This window comes from Cetorhinus maximus, unplaced genomic scaffold (assembly GCF_964194155.1).
Source record: "Cetorhinus maximus unplaced genomic scaffold, sCetMax3.hap1.1 HAP1_SCAFFOLD_873, whole genome shotgun sequence".
NCBI classification, from domain to species: Eukaryota; Metazoa; Chordata; class Chondrichthyes; order Lamniformes; family Cetorhinidae; genus Cetorhinus; species Cetorhinus maximus.
In genome coordinates this window covers 85,521-110,536 of record NW_027596815.1, presented here as the reverse complement: position 1 = coordinate 110,536, position 25,016 = coordinate 85,521, and the positions used below count along the sequence as shown (strand labels likewise).

The window sequence follows — 25,016 nt, the reverse complement described above, 5'->3', positions numbered from 1 at the left end:
TGAACACCACTTGGAGGAAGCACTGAGGGCGGCATGGGCCAGAATGTACTCTGGGTGGGGGAATTCAATTTCCATTACCAAGTGTGGCTGACCAAGCCTTAAAGGACATGGGTGCTAGACTGCGTCTTCTGCAGGTGGTGAAGGAACCAACAAGAGGGAAAAACATACTTGATCTCATCCTCACCAACCTGCCTGCCGCAGATGCATCTGTCCATGACAGTGTCGGTAGGAGTGACTACTGCACAGTCGAAGTCCCATCTCCATCATGTTGTGTGGCACTGTCACTGTGCTAAATGGGATAGGTTTCAAACAGATCTAGCTGGGCATCCATGAGAGGCTGTGGGCTATCAGCAGCAACAGAATTGTACTCAACCACAATCCATAACCTCATTGCTTGACATATCCCCCACTCTACCATTACCATCAAGAACATTCAATGAAGAGTGCAGGAGGGCATGCCAGGAGCAGCAACAGGCAGACCTAAAAATGAGGTGTTGACCTGGTGAAGCTATAACACAGGACTACCTGCATGCCAAGCAGCAAGTGATAGCTAAATGATCCCATAACCAACAGATCTAAGCTCTGCAGGCCTGCCACAACCAGAATGATGGGGGACAATTAAACAACTCACTGGAGGCAGCAGCTCCACAAATATCCCATCCTCAATGATGGGGGACCTCAGTCACACCAGTGCAAAAGATAAGCTTGTGGCCGTCAGCCAGAACTGCCGAGTGGATGGTCCCTCTCGGCCTCTTCCAGAGGTCCCCAGCATCACAGATGCCAGTCTTCAGCCAATTTGAATCACTCCATATGATATCAAGAAATGGCTGAAGGCACTGGATACTGCAAAGACTATGGGCCCTGACAATATTTCAGCAATAGTACTGAAGATGTGTGCTCCAGAACTTGCCGCACCCCTAGCCAAGTTGTTCCAGTACAGCTACAACACTGGCATCTACCCGGCTATGTGGAAAATTGCCCAGGTATGGCCTGTACACAAAAAACACGACAAATCCAACCCGGCCAATTATCGCCCCATCTGTCTACTCTCCATCATCAGTAAAGTAATGAAAGGGGTCATCAAAAGTGCAATCAAGCAGCACTTGTTTAACAATAACCTGCTCACTGACACCACTCAGCTCCTGACCTCATTACAGCCTTGGTTCAAACATGGACAAAAGAGCTGAACTCCCGAGGTGAGGTGAGAGTGACTGCCCTTGACATCAAGGCCACATTTGACTGAGTGTGGCATCAAGGAGCACTAGCAAAACTGGAGTCAATGGGAATCAGGGGAAAACTCTCCACTGGTTGGAGTCATACCTAGCACAAAGGAAGATGGTTGTGGTTGTTGGAGGTCAGTCATCTCAGCTCCAGGACATTACTGCAGGAGTTCCTCAGGGTAGTGTCCTCAGCCCAACCATGTTCAGCTACTTTATCAATGATCTTCCTTCCATCATAAGATCAGAAGTGGGGATATTCGCTGAAGATTGCACAATGTTCAGCACCATTCGTGACTCCTCAGATACTGAAGCACTCCATGTCCAAATGCAGCAAGACCTGAACAATATCCAGGCTTGGGTTGACAAGTGGCAAGTAACATTCGTGCCACACAAGTGCCAGGAAATGACCATCTCCAACGAGAGAGAATCTAACCATCGCCCCTTGATGTTCAATGGCATTACCATCACTGAATCCCCCAATTTCAACATCCTGGGGGGTTACCATTGACCAGAAACTGAACTGTTCTAGCCATATAAATACTGTGGCTACAAGAGCAGGTTAGAGGCTAGGAATCCTGCAGTGAGTAACTCACCTCCTGACTCCTCAAAGCCTGTTCACCATCCACAGGGCACAAGTCAGGAGTGTGATGGAATACTCCCCACTTGCCTGGATGAGTGCAAGCTGCAAAACACTCGAGAAGCTTGACACCATCCAGGACAAAGCATCCTGCTTGATTGGCACCGTATCCACAAACATTCACTCCGTCCACCACGACACACAGTAGCGCCACTGTGTACCATCTACAAGATACACTGCAGGAATTCACCAAGGCTCCTTAGACAGCACCTTCCAAGCTCACAATCACTGCCATCTAGAAGGACAAGGGCAGCAGATAGATGGGAACACCATCACCTGGAAGTTCCCCTCCAAGTCACTCACTATCCTGACTTGGAAATATATCGCCGTTCCTTCACTGTCGCTGGGACAAAATCCTGGAACTCCCTCCCTAACAGCACTGGGTGTACCTACACCACATGGACTGCAGCAGTTCAAGAAGGCAGCTCACCACCACCTTCTCAAGGGCAACTAGGGATAGGCAATAAATGCTGGCCCAGCTAGCGAAGCCCACATCCCGTGAATTAATTTTTTTTAAAAAATCTGGTGCTGGGAAACGAGGCAGGCCAAGTGGACTAAATGTCTCTGGGGGAACACTTGAGCAAGAGTGATCATCATATCGTAAGGTTTAGACTAGTAATGCAAAAGACCAAGAAGCAATGTAAGGTAGAACATCTAAATTGAAAGAGGCTAATTTCAATGGGATCAGAAGGGATTCAGCCAAGGCAAAATGGAACCAAAGACAGAAAGAACTGTAACAGAACGATGGGTGATCTTTCAGCAAGAGATGCTTCAGGCACAGACTTTGTACATTCCAACAGGAGAGAAAGAACCAAAACCCAGGCTCCTCGGAAGACAAGAGATATAGAGAAAACGAAGAAACAAAAAAGGAAGGAGGGTGTATGATGCATGTCAAGTGAATTCTTCAAGCAAGAAACAGATCAAATACAATAGGTTAAGGGGAAGTGAAGAGGAAAATATGACTGACAAAGAGAGAGTATGAGAATAGAATGGCAGTCAACGTAAAAGGGAACCCAAAAATCTTCCAGTGGCACATAAACAGTCACCGGGTAGGAGATGGAGTGGGTCCTATAGGCACTAAGGGTGATATATGCTCAGAGGCACAGGGTAAGGCTAGAATACTTAATGAGTACTTTGCATTAGTGTTTATGAAAGAAGAGGAAGCTAACAAAATATTGGTAGAGGTAACGAATGGGGTGAAAATTGAGAGACAGGAGGTATCGCAAAGGCTGACTACATTTTGAGTCGATAAGTCATCTGATCTGGACGGCTTGCACCCCAGGTTGCTAAATGAACTGGAGGTGGAGATAGAGAAAGGGCTTGCCATAATTTTCCAATCATCCCTTAATATGGGTGAGGTGCCAGAGAATTGGAGTGTGGCAAATGTGACACCCTTAGTGGAGAAAGGCAAGGTCAGTCCTGACAACTGCAGGCCAGTCAATTCAACATCAGTTATGAGGAAGGTTTTAGTGACTGAAGGCACTTGGAGATGTTTGGGTTAATTAAGATCCAGCACAGATTTGCAAAAGGCAGATTGTGCTCGACAAACTAACGGAATTCTTTGAAGTAACAGAGATGGTTGATGAAGGGAATGCAATGGTTGTCAGCTATATGGGTTTTAAGAAAACCTTTGACAAAAGTACCAGATAAAAGACTGGTTAACAAAATTGTGACGCATGGAATAAGAGGGTCAGTGTCTAATTGGATAAAAAGTGTCTTAAGGTCAGAAAAAACTGATCCTTATTAGCTGATAGTGCAAGGACTAGGGGGCACAGGTTTAAGGTTTTGGCTAAGATATGCAGGGAAACGAGAGGAAGAGCTTTTGTACACAGTGAGTGGTCATGACCTAGAAAACTCTGCTCACAAGTGTGGTTAAAACAGGGACAATGAACTATTTCAAAAAGGAAATTGGACGAGCATTTGAAGGAAAAAAACTTGCAGGGTTTGGGGAATAGAGCGGGGGAATGGGACTGAGTGCTCCACGGACAGCCAGCATAGACTAGATGGGCCAAATTAACTCCTCCTGTGCCGTAAATTGACTCTATGGCTCTTGTAAATAACTGGGAGTTATCAATTCAGTCTTGTAATCCTACCCTGCTGTGGGCTTGAAAGGATAAATTTGTTAGGAAGAAAACAGAAGTCAATTGCCCCGTACATCCATTCTGTGGTGCACCACATTACAGTAATTTTACATCTAATCTCATTTAGGAGTTCAGATTTCTAACATAGCTTGCAATCACTTCCAGGCATTCATTATTCATTATTTACTCCTACTAAACATTGGCAAGACTGAAGCCATTGCTTCTGGTCCATGCTTCCAACTCCATCCCTCTCCCTGGCAACAGTCTCAGAATAAGCCAGTCTTGTTCACAACTTTGGTATCACATGCAGTGAACTTCCAGCCTCTCATTCCTGCATTACTAAGACCACCTATCTCCACCTCTGCAACATTGCCCGACTTCACCCCCATCTCAGCTCATCTGCTTTGGAAAGCCTCATTGATGCCTTCACTACCTCTAGAATTGACTATCCCAACCCACTCCTGGCTGCTCTCCCACGTTCCACCCACCGTAAATTTGAGGTCATCTAAAATTCTGCTGCCTGCCTCTCAACTCACGCCAAGTCCCGTTTCCCTATCACCCCTGTCCTCGCTGACCTGAACCTTGACTGTAAAATTCTCACCCTTCGTGGTCTCGTCCCTCTCTACCTCTGCAATGTCTTCCAACCCCACAGCCCTCAGATATCTGTCTTCATCTAATTCCCTTGTGCGTTCCTGATTTTAATGTTCTGCCGTTGGTGGCCAGACCTTCAGTTGCCTCAGCTCCAAGTTCTGGAATTCCCTCTTTACACTTCACTGCCTCTGAACCTGGCTTTCCTCCTTTAAAATGCTACTTGAAAAATACCTCCAAGCTTTTGTGGGTGAACAAGGATTGCTCAGTTTACTCCAAGTGTTTCTCTCTCAATTCTCTCGAATGCAACGCCTGGCTTTGTAGGAATCAGCTGGTTACCTGTATTAAGTACTCAAACTGGTAGATGCAGAGTCCCAGCTCCGCCATACTGGGTTTGAAGAGCTCCCGCAATCGATATTCTTGCATCAAACGCACAAACACACAAAAGGCTTCTTCCTCGGGCATCTATAAAAGGAAAGAGAAATTTGCTGCAGGAGAGGCACCGGGAAAACGTGCAAACAATTTCATTTCTGCACAGGCTCAAATTAAACCATAAGGCTATTGGCTAAAGAGCAGCAATTATTGAGGAAGATTTCATTGTCAAAGAAGCAAATACAGAAGGTGTAAAAGAAGCTTCCAGCTCTTTACACAATCCCTGGGAAGAGCTGTGGGAAATAGTTATGGCGAGAATAAAATGTGGGTTTTAAATTCTTCCCCTGAGGCTATTCTGTTACTCTATTTGAAATGGGATTACTAGGTCTACAAGATTGCTATAACATTTAACAGAATAAACACCTGGAGCACTCACAGGGCTCCTAGAATGAGATTTTTAAAAGATCCACATAAAACTGGTTGTTACATCCTGACAATGTCAATGAATAAATATTCGACTACTCTTTGACAGCATTTCAGTTTTATGATGGTGTAGTTCAGGCAGCATCTTTCACAGGATGCCTGCTGTGAATAATAATGCCCTAAAATTAGGCTGACTACCTGGCAAGTTTCTGATTGTTTGTTTAATCTCAATGGGCTAGATGGATTACACACTCTACACACTGCTTTCATACAGGAGCATCAGACAAGGCCTGTTCACTGGGTTAATACTGCACAAAGCAAGTTCCATCCTGTGTGCAGAACACCTGGTTATGTGAATCACAGAGCAGAAAAGACCCTTCGGCCCATCGAGTCTGCACCAACACATGAGAAACACCTGACCTACCTACCTAATCCCATTTACCAGCACTTGGCCCATAGCCATGAATGTTATGACATGCCAAGTGCTCATCCAGGTACTTTTTAAAGGATGTGAGGCAACCCGCCTCCACCACCCTCCCAGGCAGTGCATTCCAGACCGTCACCACCCTCTGGGTAAAAAATTTTTCCTCACATCCCCCCAAACCTCCTGCCCCTCACCTTGAACTTATGTCCCCTCGTAACTGCCCCTTCAACTAAGGGGAACAGCTGCTCCCTATCCACCCTGTCCATGCCTCTCATAAGCTTATACACCTCGATCAGGTCACCCCTCAGTCTTCTCTGTTCCAACGAAAACAACCCAAGTCTATCCAACCTCTCTTCATAACTTAAATGTTTCATCCCAGGCAAGATCCTGGTGAATCTCCTCTGTACCCCCTCCAGTGCAATCACATCCTTCCTATAATGTGGCGACCAGAACTGCACACAGCACTCAGCTGTGGCTTCACCAAGGTTCTATACAACTCCAACATGACCTCCTTACTTTTGTAATCTATGCCTCAATTGATAAAGGCAGGTGTCCCATATACCTTTTTCACCACCCCACTAACATGCCCCTCTGCCTTCAGAGATCTATGGACACACACGCCAAGGTCCCTTTGTTCCTCAGCACTTCCTAGTGTCATGCCGTTCATTGAATACTTCCTTGTCAAATTACTCCTTCCAAAGTGTATCACCTCACACTTTTCAGGGTTAAATTCCATCTGCCACTTACCTGCCCATTTGACCATCCCATCTGTATCTTCCTGTAGCCCAAGACACTCAACCTCACCGTTAACCACCCGGCCAATCTTTGTGTCATCCGCAAACCTACTAATCCTACCTCCCACATAGTCATCTATGTCATTTATATAAATGACAAATAATAGGGTGAGCACAGATCCCTGTGGTACGCCACTGGACACTGGCTTCCAGTCACTAAAGCATCCTTCTCTCATCACACTCTGTCTCCTGCAACTAAGCCAATTTTGAATCCACCTTATCAAATTACCCTGTATCTCATGCACATTTGCCTTCTTTATAAGTCTCCCATGTGGGACCTTGTCAAAGGCTTTGCTGAAATCCATATGGATCAAATATCTGAAATAAAAGATTGCTCTAACAAAGCTGATCCTTGAAACACCAGGGAAAGGGTCGAGACCTTACACTAAGATACTTAGACACAAGCGCCATACCATTACAATGTTCAGCAGGAATTGCTGACCCTGGTACATCACTGGAGAAATTATTCACACTAACCTGCATGAGGAGCAGCCCCACAATGAATGCACTTCCTTGGCAATATCCAACTTCACGGTCAACCAGAGAGTATGCCTGTAACAAAGCAACTGAATGCAGTCTCAAACCTGGGAGAAAATTCAGATACTTACACCACATGGTGACTCAGCAGCACAGTGATGGTTAATAGACAGTTATATTGCTGCTTAACAATAATGGGAATATTGGAAGCTCTGTCTGTCAAACTAACAAGGGCCTATAGAACCAACCTATCCAAGGTCTTGTTCAATTATTTGCACTACCTGGTATACATGAACGAGATTGCACTATAATGGATCTTAAGAGTACAGCTTAGTAAATGATAAGTTTTCACCTTGCAGGTTATGACGATGCAAAACCCTCCATGGGTTATTCCTTGACAATTCTCAATGTGACTATTATCCGTGTGCTAATAATAAAGTGATAATGAGTCAGACATACCTCCATTGCCCATAGCCCATTGTCGCAGTATGTAACATGTCAGTCAGGCTGCTCAGTCACACGTGACAGAATCTAGGGAAAAGGCCATCCCTTGGTACACTGAGTTCCTTGGGTACATTAACCATTGTATATTTTCTGGAATACCGTCAACCCGTGAGGGTGCACAGGTAAGAGTTACACACACCAGCTTTTAAGCTTAAATTTACTGCTTTTGATTCAAATTCATTCTTTCAGTGCTAACTTCTCTATTTGGTGTTGTCGATGTAATTCAAATCGAGTATAAAAGTACACGGGGAATTAAAAGTGAAATGAATTATGGCTTGAACGGCTCAAGTTCAAGAATTGGTGAACAGCTGCTTTCTCTGCTGCAAATTAAATGACTCTAGTCTTGTTTGTCTAGTGTTTACTCTAAGGGTGAAATTTGTTTAATTTGAAATGACATTGCAGCCCTCAATGAGATCCCAACATCGAATTCACTTCCCCGTATCCATCATTCCATTTCCCAGCACTGAGTCGATAATTTAAAGATGTGCTGTATTATTCCAATCCCAAGCCAGTTGAAGAATTACGAGGCTAGACACTAATACTTTTCTTGATAATAGGTTTATTTACAGAATGCAGCATTCCATCCGTCTGCTTCCTATCTACTGTAGGCCTGAGGACAGCAGCCACTAATTGTTGCAATTTTGTATTTTTGCATTTTATTTCTGCTTTGCTCTTGATTTTAAGTCTAGGTTGAATATTTAAAGTTATTTTGTATTGAATCTTACTTTGGAGACATTGATCTAAACCTAGCTGTGATTATTATTGATTAGTTAATCAAAGCACAAATCAGTAGGGACGTGTTTTCCCAAGACCTTGTTTTCCATGTTGGGCCATCCACAGCTCTTGTTTGGTTTACGACTCTGTTATTTTAGTAATCTAATGGGAAAAAAGTTATTTTTTTATTCATCAGAAGTCCCTTTTCTTACTGTATTCGATGATCCTTGAACTACAACCAGGACAATGATTAGGCTTACATGGGGCGGTCAACTATGGTGTGGAATCAGGAGATGAAGTTTGATTGATGGACATGCAGCCTGACTGATGGCAGTTCAAAGGATGTGTAAACAACTTGAATAGGCAAATTTGTTGAGAGCCTGCAGTGCCTGTGAGGAGAATTGATAAGGACATGTGTTTACCAGGCCTGTTTTGAGAAGATCTGAACAAGGTGGCGAAAGACTGGAGTGGAGCAAGAAATCTGGCTTCAAAGGGACACTGCTTCCAGGATTCAGTGCTGCAGCCAGAGTGGGATAGTCAACCACTGGAGGCTGCTGGGGGAATGGCCAGGAACAGAGTGACTGACTGCAGTACCCATCCACTGTGAGGTTACTTGGAGACTTTGAGATGTATGAACCAAAGGGAATTTTACCGAATTAGGTTCCTGTCGTGGGACAGACTAATTTGCAGTTATCCATTCTGGGGAGTTGTTGTAAGCAGACCAGTTTGAGGTTAACATTTGTAAAATAATAAATATATATAATATATAAATAATATATATGCCTGTAATATAGTATTATTAGAGTTGCCTTTCTTCCTTTTAATATATAAAGTGCTTTCTCCTTTCAATAAAGTTATCTTTATTTTTACTTTTTTTTAAAATCAATTATAATTGTTCTATCACTATCGTTATCTTAATTTTCATTATTCAATAATCATTCATTATTCAATAAAATTGTTGTTTTAACACATTACTTGGCATTGTCACTCATTCCTGTTATGTCTGGAGTACAGCTCCGAACCCAAGTGAGACTCCGTAGGGATACTCTCATCCCCCTTACACTACCAACCAAGCGTCCCAGCAGTCTCTCTTTATAAGTGTTCTAAGTACTTAATTAAACAATGCCCTTCATCAGTGCATCTTAATATAATTAGCACATCATTTACATGCCGTGGCATAGCACATAACCCTTTGTAGCCCACGGTGTAAGCATGAGTCCCCATATGATAAGTTACCATTTTAGAGCAGCCTTTAGGGAGCTATCTAACAGAAAGGTAGATGTTCCTTGCACACAGAGGCAAGACAACATTGAGGGGGTGTCAGTGATGGCCTCTTCAGTGTTGGGAAATGTAGTTCACTTTCCAGTATCCATTATTTCAGGTTGGGATCTAATTGAGGAATGCAAGGTCTTGTGACTTTTTTTAAAAAGTAGGATATCCTGAGAAATTGCAGACCTGTCTGAATTAGGACTGATGTGGTTCTAATCGGATCTGTGTCTTAACTTCATTTATCCACCTTTGTTCCAAACACTAACCTCACCTGACAAAAATCTATCAATCTCAGTTCTGAATAGCCACAGTGGCCTCAACAGCTTTTTGGGGGAGAATGTTCCAGATTTCCACCATTGTGTGTGAACAAGGCCTTCCTGATATCACCCCTGAATGCAAAATGCTGCAGATGCTGGAAATCTGAATTATGAACAGAAAATGCTCAGCAGGTCTGGCAGCATCTGTGGAGAGAGAAATCAAGTTAATATTTCAGGTTGATGGCCTTTCCGAGCCAGTTCTTGTGAAAGGTCATCAATCTAAAATGTTACCTGTTTCTCCCCCCACAGATGCTACCTGACCTGCTCAGTATTTCCAGCACTGTTTTATATCACTCCTAGTGGCCCAACTCAAATCTTAAGGTTATGGGCCCTTGTTCCAGAGTCCCCCACCAGAGGAAATAATTCCTCCCCATCTACCCTATCAGCTCCTTTAGTCATGATAAAAACAATTAGATCAACCCTTAATTTTTATTCCATACTCAAGAGAACACAAGCCTAGTCTATGCAACCTGTTCTCAACTTAACCCTTTTAGCACTGGTGTCACTCCAGTGAATCTGCACTGCACTCTCTCCACAGCCAATATATCCTTCCTGAGGAGTTTAAATGGAGTTTAATAGTAGGAGGACTGTAATATAAATTCCAACCCTTGGAGCTCCTGCCCTGTTGGAATAAAGATGAACATTGTTTGAGTTTCTATTTACTTCTTGCACTTGTCCACTAGTTTTAGCGATTTCTGTACACAGGTGCTCAAATCCCTCATTTCCTCCGCAGTTCCCAGTTTCTCGCCTTTAGTAAATAATCCGATTTAACTTTTTCAGGTTCAAAGTGGATGACCTCGCACCCACCCCACACTGAACTCCCTCTGCCACAGATTTTCCCCACTTCCTTAATCAATCAATGTCCCTTCACAACTTCTGCTCCCATTTACTCTATTACTGTTTCACCACGGGAGAGATTCTCTTGGTGAATATATAGAGCAAATCTAATCCACACATCCTTTTTGTCAAAAATGTTGTAACTGGGGAAGTTACAAAGGTCACAAAGTGAAGCTTCACTCAACATCCAGGCCAAGCAGCTGCTGTACCTGGAAACAGGCTCCAGGGTGTGCATGCCTGCTCGTTGTGAGGTGTACTTTTAGAAATTCAATCAATCCAACATGAATAATTTACAAGACACTGGACTCCCCAACAAAATGTTTCCATAACCCAGCAACTTGCCTTCAAAAGCTTGCATCTATATAGTAAACCCAGGAGAGATCGGAGAACCAGAGGGGTTTAGGGAGGGAATTCCAGAGCTTAGGGCCAAGACAACTGAAGACACAGACAACAGTTGTGAGATGGAGGAAGTGGAGGATGGACAAGAGCCTGAATTGAAGGAGTGCACAGCTCTCAAAGGGTTGTTGGGGCTGGAGGAGGATATGGAGATAGGGAGGAGCGAGGCCATTAAGGGGTTGGAACATAAGATGAGAATTTTAAATTTGGGGTGCTGCTGGACCCATAAGACGATTTAAGTCGGTGACCACTGGGGTGATGGATGAATGAGACTTGATGTGAATTCAGATATGGGCAGAGCTTTAGATGAGCTTAAGTTTACAGGGGGCTAAAACTGAGAGGCCAGCCAGAGGAGAATAGGAATAATCAAGGTTGGAGTAAACAAGTCTTCAGCAAAGGGATGAGGAAATCATAACTGGGTTGGAGTTAAGTCTCATCTCTCACCTTCATGACATTGAACAGCACCTCTTGTCCGAGACTGTCTTGTCCTTTAAAGAATTCATGCTCTGGGTACGTGCGAGCAATGTCTCTCCGGATCAACTTCTCACAGGGAGAGGTCATCTTTAGCAACTCTGAATACTGATTTTTCACCGGCATGTCTGTCGCATTGCATAGTAACTGCCAGACAATCCCCCGGAAATGGTGCGGAATTCCTTTCCGAATAAGCTCCTGAAAAGAAGAGACATTTCTTTCATTTCTTCCCCCTCTTATCCAATTTCCCTTCTACCACCTGAAAAGGCACTGGGCTAATGTTTCCTGTGCAGCGAAACCCTGCAGCCCATTGCCCAAGTAACTACTCTACACAGAAGCCCAAACACCGAGCAAATCAACCACAATGAGCACAGTCAAGTGCTGTCTTTAATGTTAACTCCAGCAGAGGTTACTGGACAGCTTTAAGGAGAAGACCTGGCCATTTTCCCCTCCTTAGCTTAGAGCAACTGAGGACAGCTACAGCATCAGTATCCAGAGAAAGGGTTATTGCTATTGGCTTCAGTATGCCAACCCAGAACCCTTCCATTCTGTAATTACCCATTAAGACAAAAAGGCCTACAGAGAATGACATATTGTTTATCAGATATGAACACAATGTTCAAATCACAACCAACCATGCAGTCAGCAAAATCCTTCAGAGCTGCCCACGGGGTGGGAGATAGCATGTGCTCATTAACCCCTCCAGCTTTTCCCTCCTGCATAGTGCTGAGCACCTTACTAACCTGGCAAGATCGCCTCTACACTTTCTAGATTTGACCTTCAGCCAGAAAAAAAATGAAGTGACTGTTTTGAACTGAAGCTCATTAAGTCTTTCTATTATAGGCGTGGTGGGGAAACTTTGGAGCATGAGCATCCGCAGGCAACAGTCAGGTTAGTAACTTGCTCAAGAATCTTTCACTGCAGTCCTGAGTACCCCAATGACAACATCATCTTTCCCTTGTGCATGATACTCGAGCTCTGGTTGGCACTTTCTTACAGCAGGGGCCACCGAAGATTGATAACTCCAGAGTTGGTAAGAATTGAACCTGTATCCCTCACTGTTACACAGTCTGATGATTCTCAAACTCACTGTAACACTTTACTCCAAACCCTTCCCATCCCGACTCACCCCACCACCCTCTTGGGTGCATTAGGAATAAGAGTTATTTCATCTCAAGTCTATCCCCTCTCCCACACACCATAATACTGTTGTTAGGGCAAGGGAGAGTGGGGAAATTAAACTCCTTTATTTTTCTCGCCCTATGTCCTAAGCAGAGGTGTTTTAATTTTTGAAATAGGCTTTGGCGTGTTTCCCCAGACTTCTGTTTGTGAAGTTAATTTAAAAGTGACTCGCAGCAAACTCTCTTTAGGGTTAAATCAGAAGTATTGTTTATTCATGCATTCAAACACAGGGGAGATTGTCGCAACTGCATACACAGGAGATAGGAAAGAAAAGAGTTTTACAATTAGGAATAACTTAAAACAAAAAAAACAAAGATGTGGATATTAATTCACATGAATGTCAAGAGTCCAGAATGTCAGAGTCCACTGAGGGTTCCTTCACCTTAGGAGTTAAAGTTCAGGTGGGTTTAGCTAGCTGAAAGCAGGAGTTGCAGAATTCCTTTAAAGTTGGTGCTGACGCAGCAAGTTGGGGTTGGTATCCAGAGACTTGGTCCACTCTACAGGCAATGGCAGGAATCTTCCAGAGAACAAGGTTTTGACTTGAGACAGGCTTTGTTGTCAGCCTGGAGTCCTGCTTTGATGTTGACAGGTTGGATGTTAATAGCAGACTGCCCTTGGAGTTCAGGAATGTAACATTAAAACTTTCCAAAGGCTAAAGAAGTTTAGGTCATGTGATGTTGCCCATTGATGAGACATTTTCAGGGTAACAATCAGTTTCTATGCCTCTGGTCAAAATCTATCATTCACCTTAGGAGATAGATGGTGGTTATTAGCACCTCCACACATATAGCAAGTTTCGATGGCTCTCTCTTGTTATAAGTCCAGGCTGGGCGGACAGAACATATGCTGCTGCCTTATTTCATTGACTCTAATGGGTTCACACAATGATAGGTGAGAGATTCCATGAGGATGAGGGTTGAGCTTTGTCCTCTAATTGCTGCTGGAAGCTTCCAGAACTGTAGCCACCGTACAAATCATGTGACCTGCAGCAGCCATGTTTTTGCTCCAGCAAAGTCCATTATTAAATGTGCAGAAAGTACAATTTGATTCAGTTTAGGATCTCTTTCATGTCTTATGGACATGACACTGTCTTTATCAAAGATCTCTGTATGGTCATTCAGTGACTAACTCTGTTAGGGTAGGGTGGATGTGTGATGTGTGTCAGTGTTGGGGCAGGTGACTAAGAGCTGTGAGCCGACTGTAAGTATGTTTTAGCAAACAGATCTCTGCACAAGGTGCTAAAGCTTTAGGTCATGTACTCATCAGGACAAACACAAGGATGTCAAATTTCAAATGATCATGAGGAGAAAAGGATGCTGATTGGTTGGTAAATTGAGAAAATTTAAACAACAGGTTAAGGAAGCCATTTTATACTGTTACTATGCCACAGCTACGTATTTTCCACGAACAGAATACTGCCGTCAGTCCAAAAAGACATTCTGCCTGCCACACAATTGAGCAACATCGTGTCAGAATTTCAGTGCTGGTGCAACACAAGCCTTCCATCCCAGCGATTAGCTGATCGAATCACACAGCACCTTCCTTCAGTTGTTCATAGTAGCCAGTGCACAGGCTGTAATGTTGAGCTCGCAATATGGCTCATTTACACTTGCGAGAAGCAACATATATTTCATAAGCAGGGACCCATTGTCTGCAAACAAAGCAAATATGTTCAAGCCTTGTGCCATTTTTCAATTACCCAGGAGCTTTGGGAGCCTATAGTTCCCTGTTACTTTCTCCACAGCAATGCCTTGGCCAATCAGAGTTGACTTACCAACCAATCAGCACCCTCTTCTCCTGTAGTTTACAATGTTGTGATCATTTGAAATTTGGCATTCTTGTGTTTGTCCTGATGAGTGCAGGGTGAAAAGCTTCTGCTCTCTTTTCAGCAATATTCAAGCTCTGCACTACAAAGCAACTGCTAGCTACTGTTGTACACGCAGAAGACTATAGTGTGGTAATGCTGACAGACCCTGGAATTTCAGCCTCATGCGAGAACGTTAAAAGGATCACCTTCGCTGAATGTCATCCCAAGTGGTTAACAAATTCAGAATTTTTCTGAGGAATACACAAATGAAAGGTTAAAGTAAACTATTGTGTTTTGGACAACAGCTGTAGGATTCCTGGATATTTGATTTTGAAAGGGATTTTCTCTCCCTCTCTCGCTATATCCCCAAAGCCAGCAATCCACCCTTCATATTCGCCACCCCCCACCCAGCCCCGATGCCACTCGAGCCAGTCTCCAGGAGGCAAGTGACAGCAGGTAGTTTCCATTCTCAGTGCGTAAAGCCAGGTGCTGCTTCCTGTAATACCACAGGATATAAAATACAGACAAACACCCGGATACAAACAGCTGCATCTCTGAGCAAAAAACTCACTACAAAAAAAAACATTTAGAGCTAGATTCCCACCCATGCAATTGCTGGACTTCCAATTCCCAATCTGCACATTAACAGCAAATGGGTTATTCAAGGAGCAGTGGGGCTGAGTAGGGATGAAAATGGAGATCAACTGGTGGATGCAGAATGCATGGTTGAGGTGTTTTCCAAGAAAGAGGACTTTGCCAAAGCTAGTTTAACTAAGACGGGTCTTGTGGTGCAGTGGGTAGTGTCCCTACCTTTGGGCCTGAAGCTCCAGGTTCAAGTCTCACTCCAGACTTGATGGCCACAGAAGGCATGTTCATAACATAGCCAGATTATCAGCTTGTAAATCCTTCCAATACACCTGATGGCAGGCTGTAAGAGTGGGAGTGTTTCCTGGTCAGCCATACTGCAGGAGGCAACAGTAAACCACTGCAGTTATTTGCCAAGCACAGTCATGGACCAATCCAATGGGAGTCCATTGTCATCAACACCCTCTTAGAGCATGGTACCCGAAAGAGTAGGAGATTGCCAGGATATTGGGTGAGATGAAACAAAGGGGAAGCATCAAAATGGCTGGCAGCACTCACTGAATAAGTCACCTCACCCAAACAGGATGCATCATAGGTTCCAGAGGAAGACCAGGGTAGAAATTGCAGAGGCGCTGGCCAAAATTTTTGAATCTTCCTTAGAATGTGGTGCCAGAGGGCAGCAGGACTTGTTCAAAAAGGTGGAGGAGGAGAAACCTGACAATTACAGGTCAGTCACTTTAATATCAGTGGCTGGGGAAGCTTTTTAGAAACAATAATCCAGGAGAAAATTAACAGCCATTTGGATAAGCATGGATTAATAAAGAGGAGCCAGGACAGATTTATTAAGGATAAATTATGTTTGACTAGCTTGATTAAAGTTTTTAATGAGGTAACAGAGTGGATGATGAGACTTTAGCTCACGGTTTAAATATGAACTTCCAAAAGGCAATTTATCAAATGCCACAAATTAGGCTCGTTAGCAAATTAAATCCATGGGATAAAAGCGACAGCAGCAGCAGCACGGACACAAAATTAGCTGTGGGATAGAAAACAGTTGTAGTGAATCAGACTGGAGGGTAAGTGTATAATGTTCAGTATGAAGGCCGCTGCTGTTTCTAATATACCTCAGTGACTTGTACTTGGAGGTACAAGGCCTAATTTCAAAATTTGTAGTTGACATAAAACCTGGAAGTGTAGTGAACAGCAAGAAAGACAATAATAAACTTCAAGATGACACAGACAGGCTGATGGAATAGGCAAACCCATGGCGGATGAAAGTCAATATAGAAAAGTGAGGAGTGGTAAGTCTTGGTGGGAAGAATGAGGAGAAACATTCAATCCTAAATGAAGTCTAAAAGGCGGCACACCTGGCCAGGGTGAGTGTGTTTGTGGACAAATCTTTGAGGGCAGCAGGACAGGTTAACTAGGCAATTACTAAGGCACGTGGGATCCCGAGTTTTAGAAATAGAAGCATACAGTACAAATGCCAGGAAGTTACCACCTAGAAGGACAAGGACAGCAAGTAGATGGGAATACCACTACCTGGAAGTTCCCCTCCAAGCCACACATTATCCTTACTTGGAAACATATCGCTGTTCCTTCACTGTCGCTGGGTCAAAATCCTGGAACTCCCTCCCTAACAGCACTGTGGGTGTACCTACACCACAGGGACTGCAGCGGTTCAAGAAGGCAGCTCATCACCACCTTCTCAAAGGCAATTAGGGATGGGCAATAAATGCTGGCCCAGCCAATGACACCCACATCCCATAAAAAAAGTTATGCCAGACCTTCAACACAAGTTCACCAGTCCAATTCTGAACACCACACTTTGGGAAGGCTTTGGAGAGGGTATAGAGGAGATGAACTAGATTGGATCCAGGGATAAGGGATTACAATTACATGGTTAGGCTGGAGAAGCTGCGTTTTTTAAAATTTATTCTTTAATGGGATGTGGGTGTCACTGGCAAGGCCGGCATTTGTTACCCATCCCTGATTGCCCTTGAACTGAATGGCTTGCTAGGCCATTTAGAAGGCATTTAAGAGTCAAGTCTGGAGTCACATGTATGGCAGACCAGGTAAGGACAGGTTTCCTTCCCTAAGGGGCATTAGTGAATAAGACGGTTCCAGTTTCATGGTCTTCAATACTGAGACTAGCTTTATATTCCAGATTTTATTAATTGAATTTAAATTCCACTGGTGGTGGGATTCGAAACCCCACCCCAGAGGATTAGCTTTAGCCTCTGGATTAGTAGTCCAATGGCATTACCTCTACACCACCATCTCCCCTTAACCTGGAGCTGTTCTCCTTAGAGCAGAGAAAGGCAAGAGGAGATTTGATAGAACTGGTCAAAATCATAAAGGCCTTAGATTGTTTATCTTGATTTGCTGTCTCTCCAATGGCCGATGGGAATAATCAGGGACACGGATTTGAGGTGAATGGCAAAAGACCGGGACCAACATAAGGACATATATTTTTACACAAGTGGCTAGGGTTTCGAAAGCTCTGCCTGACAGTGGTGGACAAAGCAGCCTTCAAAAGAGGATTGGGTAAACGCTTGGAGAAAAAAGGGGTGTGGAGGAGTGGCACAAACTGCATTGGTCCTTCAAACAGCCAGGGCAGGTTTGATGGGCCCAAGGTCTCCTGTTCTGTTATACTCTATGAACAGTCTTTCAACTCTATAACCATTTAATGCAATGATATGGAATATAATGAAGTTTGTAATTTCTTCAAATTTCCCAAGTTGATCAATTGAAACCAGATTGGAAGGGAGGGTGCTGAGCAGGAGTTAAGTCCCACTGCAAAGTAACGGGGACTTTATGGTTTATGGGGTCTGATAGGCTGAAGGAAAAAAATGAACGTTGGAAAGCCATGATAAGAAACTGAAAACATCTGGAATGTAAAGCAAGCCAGTTAGCTTCTGGAGGAGGATGAGGTAACATTTTGATGGGCTCCACCAAACTTTCAACTACTTCTCCCTTCTTTTAGCTGCCTGATATATTGGCCCAGCATTTTCTGCTCTCATAAAACTGCCAGGCCCTTGACCTGATTGATACCAGCAAGATCTGGAGGCTGATTATCTGCTTTACCATTTTGGAAACGGTAAAATTACATGGTGGTTCTGGCAGCAGGCTGGTGAACAGGAATTGCCACAGGCCTTTCATCAATAATATTGGCAAAATAACAAGCCGCACCCCCCGTGTCACTCACCCGCAGCAGTTTCTCTTTCTTTTTGCGCACTTCCTCCCATTCGTTGATCAGCCGGCCCCACAGGATCCATGTGTCTTCCTCCAAGTGGCTCAAGTTGCTCGAAGCTGAGGAGCTGGAGACCAGTGAGCCGCTGCTGTTCCGTCGCGACCCATTCACCGACCGTAATGACTTACTGTCGGCCTCCAGCAACCTAGCAAAAGTCGAGAGAGACAATTCCAGTGGGAGTTTCTGGACTCGTAATGGGATATTACTGTTTTGTAAAATGCACACCACGTCTCAGTAATTCCCCTCACACTAGAAACTGGTGCAGCAGTCACAACGGCCAGTCCTTCAATAAGAATGTTGTGTCGCATTAATGACAGGAATCGGCAGTCAACGTAAAAGTTGAAGGAAACCACAATAGTGAGTGCCAGTAATAGGGAACAACCTGCAGCTCCTATCTCACCTGCATGCCCACTCAAACATATCCCAAACAAAATCCTCTGACAACTTGCGCAGCTTCAGCTGAACCCAGTATCAGCTATTTCATGGCTCACCATGGAGGCGAGGCTTATAGGTGCTCCCAATAATGTTTGGGTCTATATTATCCGGCTCAGAAATATGTCAACGCACTGGCTCACGGAGAATAGATCAAAAATGAAACCGCCCAGGTACAGTATGTTTTACACTGAAGCAGTACTGGATTTCTGTCACCAGAGGGCCCCTGTCAGCTAAAACGCGAGAGGGGTCAAAAGACGGGCACTGCAGCATTTTAATTCCAGGGAGGGGCAGGATTAGGGGAACACTGCACACTCTAGATGGACAGTCTTAAATAATACCTCCCAATGTCTGCTGCCTCAACATCTACCCAAATCTTCCTCGGGTTTTCCTGCAGTATCAGCCTCCCTGGGACGTTCACTCTATGCTTTCACCAGCCTCTGCGTAAAATTTATCAAGGTGTGTGTGCAGCACTCTCCAGGTTTGAAGCAATGCAATACAATAATGCACACCCAGGGTCAGATTTTCAATTCCTTCCCCAATAGCAATGCATTTTGGAAGGAAAAATTAGGAAACGTAATATAAACTAAAGGATAGTTTTAAAGGGAGAAATGGACTGCGTAGGGGGGAAATCACATACGCAACTGTTCATGCACAACAAGTTAGTGAGGCTGTTAAAGATCTTTGCCTTTATCAATAGAGCAAAACAAGTTGCGATAAACTTTTATAAATCACCGAATCATCCCGAGCTGGAGGATGGAGTTTAAATTCTGGGCACCGTGCTTTAAGGAACTTTGTCAAGGCCTTAAAGAGGGAACAGAGCAGATTTACTGGAAAGGTACCAGGGGATGAGGAACTTCAGATACTGCATGTCAAAAGACTAGAGCTGAAGTTATTCTCTTTAGGGCAGAGGTGGTCAGTGGAAGGCTTAGACATTCAAAGTTACTAAAGGGGTTTATTAGAGCAGGCGGCTGCCACAAGGAGGGTCAGCAACCAGAGGGCACGGATTTCAGAAAATTAGCTGAAGGATTAGAGGAGCAAAGAGGATTTTTTTTTTTAAAAATGTCGCAAGTTATGATGATCTGGAACGCACTGCCTGGAAGGATGGTGGAAGCAAATTCAACAGGAACCTTCAAACAGAATTGGTAAATGATTGCAAAGGGAAGATTGGCAGCACTGTGGAGAAGCAGCAGGGGAGTGCAACTAATTGGACAGCTCTTTCAAAGAGCCAGCAAGGCAGGCACAGGGAGCTAAATGGCCTCCATCTATGCTATATGATTCTATCATCGCCACACTGCACAGATTTCCCAATCTATCCCACATAAATCGAGCCTACCAAAACATCTGGTGCTTAAATTGATGATAAAGTTCATGGCTAGGTCCTCCTCCTGACCTTCTGACTTACAGCGGGTACTCTAGATTCCTTCCCATCAATGTCTCCCATCTTTATTCACAAAGCTTTGTATTTGTTTTCTTCAAACTCAATAACCCAATCCAACCATCCGCGATGAAGTCAATATCCTGTACTGGCCGCTCGCCATACAACTGTGAAACAATAAACGAGGTGTACGATGGTCAGATGGTACTTAGCAACATGTCTCAGTTCATGACATAAGAATGATTATGAGGTAAACTCTCCTTTGGGGTATAAGGCGGGAAAATGTGAACTTGTCCACTTTGGCATGAAGGAGCAGCATATTATTTAAATGGAGAGAGATTGCACAACTCTGCAATGCAGAGGGGATCTGGGTGTCCTGCTACATGAATCACAAGTAGTTAGCATGCAAGTACAGCAAGTGATTAAGAAGGCAAATGGAATGTTGTTTATTGCAAGGGGAATGGAATATAAAAGTGTGGATTATTTTGCTAGAGCTGTACAGGGCATTCATGTGACCATATCTAGAGTACTGTGTACAGTTTTGGTTTACTTATTTAAGAAAGGACATAAATGCATTAGACGCAGCTCAGAGAAGGCTCACTCGACTGAGTGGGATGGGGGAGGCTACCTTATGAGGAATAGTCGGACAGGCTGGACGTATCCATTGGAGTTCAGAAGAACAAGAGGTGATCTTATTAAAACACCAGGTCCTGAGAGGACTTGACAGAGTGGATGCTGAAAGGATGTTTTCCCTTGTGGGAGAGACTAAAACTAGGGGACACAGTTTAAAAATAAGGAGTCGCCCCTTATAAGATGGAGGTGAGAAGAGTTTTTTTTTCTTTCAGGGGGGTCATGAGTCTTTGGAACTCTTCCCCAGAGACCAGCGGAGGCACAGTCATTGAATATGTTTAAGGCAGAAGTAGATTGACTCCCTTGCTAGTCAGTAACTAAGGCTATCGGGAGGTAGGTGTAACATAGAGTTGAGGCCACAATCAGATCAGCCATGATCTTGTTGAATGGCAGAGCAGGCTTGAGGGGTCGAATGGCCTACTCCTGCTCCTAATCCGTGTGCTCGTATGTTCCTGTTGCACAAACAGTGTACAGTGCATCTCCAGGACACACACTGTACCGAGCTCAGGAGGATTCTTTTCCTGACTGTCTTATGGAGAATAATTTAATTTAGGATAATATCAGACTTTCACACTAAGAATTGCAAAACAAAGTGCCAAAATAAAGTCCTTGACATTTCATGACTGTAAAGCAACATTAAATGTTGCAAATTGTACTTCACCGCTAGAAAATAATCAGCGAACAGAATCACAATAGAAATCACAGAATGGAGACAGCGGAAGCCGTTACTGCAGGTTACCCCGGACAGTCACCCTCACTGGTATAATAAACCTTGAAGGAAATGCACCAAAAATTATGAACAGGAAAGATACTGCAATCGTAGCTCACATATCATTCTGATGAAGAAAATCTTTCAGCACACAAGCTAATAGGGCTACCACAGGGGATAGCAAAACACCTACCGTGGCAAAGAAACAATCCTCAGAATCTCCGGAGCGACCAGACTGCCCTTTTATTCCATGCTTTTTAATCAAGAACGGGCTTAGAAGAAATAAAGATTCAAGCCACAGGCTTGACCCAAATAGTGAGCCCAGCTTAGTTCTAATTCAGAAAACACAGCTCTGGTTAAATTGCAGCATTGGAAGCTTCCTTGCTACAATGTCACCCACCTTGTGTTCTCCTACAAACAACCCTCACCTGTTTTGCTCCTCCAACTTCGCCAGTAGTTCCAGCTCATCTGGACTGAGGTTATCAGAGGAGGAAGAATCAGGACTGACTGCCGGGCTCGCCATGGGAACAAGGCTTTGCAGTGTTAGGGTCTTCATCCATCAGAAGGTAAAGCACTGTTTCCCGGCAAAATTTATATTATCTAGGAGAGATGGAGAATAGAGAGCTTAACATTGACAACCATCAGATAATCTCTGGTATATACTAGGTGCAGCCAGTTTACCCCAAAGTAAAAGAGATGCACTCCACACCAAAATTAGTCAAGTTAACAGATTTCTTTCCTCAACTAGACCAGGCAAGTAAATAAAAAAGACCTACATTTATATAATGCCTTGCACAACCTCAGGACAATCAAGTGTTTTACATCCATTGAAAGTACTTGTGAACTGTAGTCAATGTTATAACGCAGGGAAGGCAGCAGCCAATTTGTACATGGCAAGGTCTCAAACAGCAGTTAATGGCCAGGTCATCGGCTTTGCCTCGGATGCGGTATAAATATTGGCTCCTGACACCTGTTCTTCTTTGAATACTGCCATGGGTTCTTTCACGTCCATCTGAGAGGGCAGAGCCTCGGGTTAACATCTCATCTGAAAGACAGCACCTCTGACTGTGCAGCACTCCCTCAGTACTGCCCCAAAGGGTCATCCTGGATTATATGCTCAAGTCCTAGAGTGGGGTTTAAAAGCACAGCTTTCTGACTCACTCACACAGGCAGGAGTGTGATCACGGAGCCTTGGCCACCATTTAAAGCCTCATTTTCCCTTATCCATGACTGCAAAAGAGTCCCCTGAATTGGTGCGGTTACTATTACTGCTGGGTGCCAGCACACGTGGTTTTGAAAATAGCCATGTGGGGGTGAACTATTTTGAAGTCTTTCATAACAAGTGCAAAGTGAACCAATTTTAAATATTAATGCACTGAAGCTTGCAGCTTTCATAGAATAAAGTGCTGAACATTTTTCAGCACTTTCATTGCACAAGTAGTACAGCCATTGCCTTCAGGCATTCTTGCAATATTGATGTGGCCTAGTCTATTTGTATCAACAAGGCCCACACTACCCATTCCATTGCTGGTTAAGTGATGTATTTTTGTTACTTCCAGTCCAAGTTTTTTTTTGCCCAGATTACACTTGGTCCTATTTCCAGCCCTGACTCCATTTGCTGGAAGGTTACACCCAGGAAAAAAGGTAGCCAGCTGACAACAGAATTACAGCAAGTTTAGCAAATGGACTTAAACCGTTACATCTCAAATCGCATGTTGAGCTGGCACAAGGCAAGAGTACAATGTATTGAGCCACTGTGGCAAAAGATAGACTTATAGCGAGAGCCAGAGCCACACAGCCAGAGTTCCTGGCCACAGAAACACCATCAAAGGGACCAGGCAATAATTGTTCCAAAACATGGAGCCTGATTAGAGAAGCCATTCCTATATAAGGCAGTATCTATGGATGGTAGAGACTAAAATTGGATTGTTTTCTTAATGACTTGAGAACAGGAACTGTGTGCAAGCAAAGGGATTTTGGCGTGTATGAATACAAGTCACTAAAAACTACAGCATGAGAACAAAAAGCAATCAAAATGGCCAATGGCGTATTGGCCTCTTTCTCGAGAGGGTGGTAATATAAAGTGGTGGATTGAGGAGTGATTGAAGTCCCATTGGGAATCCACATTCTGTCAGCAACATACTTCAGGAAGGGGCGCAGCACAGATTCAGTACAATGGCATAGGGGCTTAATGGGTTAAGTTAAGAGAACTGGTTGTATGATCTTGGGGAAATCTCACCGAGACATTTCAAATGATAAAAGCATGCGATAGGGCAGAATGGTGAAATTATTTCCTCTGGTGAGGGAGTCCAGAACAAGGAGGCACAACATTAAAATTATAGCAGTCAGGAGTGAAATCAGGAAGCACTTCCTTCCTTTCCCCCATAAATGTCAGTGGAAATCTGGAACCCTCTCCTCAAAAGGCTGGGGATTCTGGGGCTCAAATGAAATTTTGAAGACAGCAATCGTTAGAGGTGTTTAGGTCAGAGTATCAGGGGCAGGTACATGGAGATTAAGTACAGAGCAGGCATGATCTAACTTAATAGTGGAATAGGCTCGAGGGGAGGGGTGAATGACTGACTTTGGTTCTTTAATTCACGTTCTGATAGCTGCATCAATCACTTTGAACCAATTCTTTGACCAGCGGAGCTGCGGTTCAGGAGCAGAGAGAAAGGAAGAGCAGGTACTGAAAAAACGTCCATTCATTTGGAGTATTTAAAAGAGGGGGCATTCAGGCAAAGTAGCCGATCGGGAATAGAACCTTTGACTGTTAACTGCACCGTTCCAAGAAATTCAGGCCACAGAAAACATACCTTAATTTATTTCTGACGGGGTTTAAAGCTCATCATGTGGGAAGAAAGTAAATTGCCAGCAGATCTGAAGACTGCAAGCTGCTCCCAAGGCAGGTCCTTCACACAAATTAAACATTCACTCTCCATTTTTGTACAAGTCAGGTCAGGAAGCAATAGTCTGCACACTGAAAGCACGGCTGCACGGGTGATTGCACTGGTCACAGGTACGTGCTGCATCACAAAGCCTGGACAATCCACAGGACAGAGGTCAGTGTAAGATGCAAGGCTGGGTTTAGCACCCCCTGCCTTTTCTGTTGTATTTGGTTCGTCCCCACATTATGTGGAATGTTCTTTGGTGGCACATCATATTAATCTTAGCGTGAAGACTAGAACTAGAAGAATAGCCCTTTGATCTGTTCTGAAAGAATGTGATGCACTATGCACAGAGAGGAATAACTAGGGAGCGGGTTGCAGATCAAAACCAGCTGCAGGATTCAGTGCCATGAAAAGACTGACTTGCGTTTATACAGCACTATCCAGGACCAGCAGAACTCTCAAAGTGCTTTGCAGCCAATGAAGTGTTTTGAAGTGCGGTCACTGTTATGATGCAGGAAACACAGCAGCTAATTTGTACACAGCAACGGGATAATCACCAGGTAAACTGTTCCAGTGATGTCGCCTGAAGGATAATTAATAGTTAGGGAAGGACTTCTCTTGTCATCTT

At 44.0% G+C, this 25,016-nt stretch overlaps 1 protein-coding gene across 1 annotated transcript in view; it reads right to left on the bottom strand.

The window, feature by feature from the left end:
- LOC144674970 (EVI5-like protein) overlaps positions 1–25,016 on the bottom strand; it is a gene marked incomplete at its 3' end in the record, with an annotated part of 136,504 nt that overhangs the window by 38,890 nt on the left and 72,598 nt on the right. The window contains exons 2-6 of the mRNA XM_078536060.1: positions 21,929–22,100; positions 18,307–18,496; positions 11,498–11,722; positions 7,017–7,091; positions 4,866–4,991 (exon numbers count right to left, since the gene is read on the bottom strand). Coding sequence (XP_078392186.1) covers positions 4,866–4,991; positions 7,017–7,091; positions 11,498–11,722; positions 18,307–18,496; positions 21,929–22,056 — 744 coding nt within the window. The remainder of the gene's footprint in view (positions 1–4,865; positions 4,992–7,016; positions 7,092–11,497; positions 11,723–18,306; positions 18,497–21,928; positions 22,101–25,016) is intronic.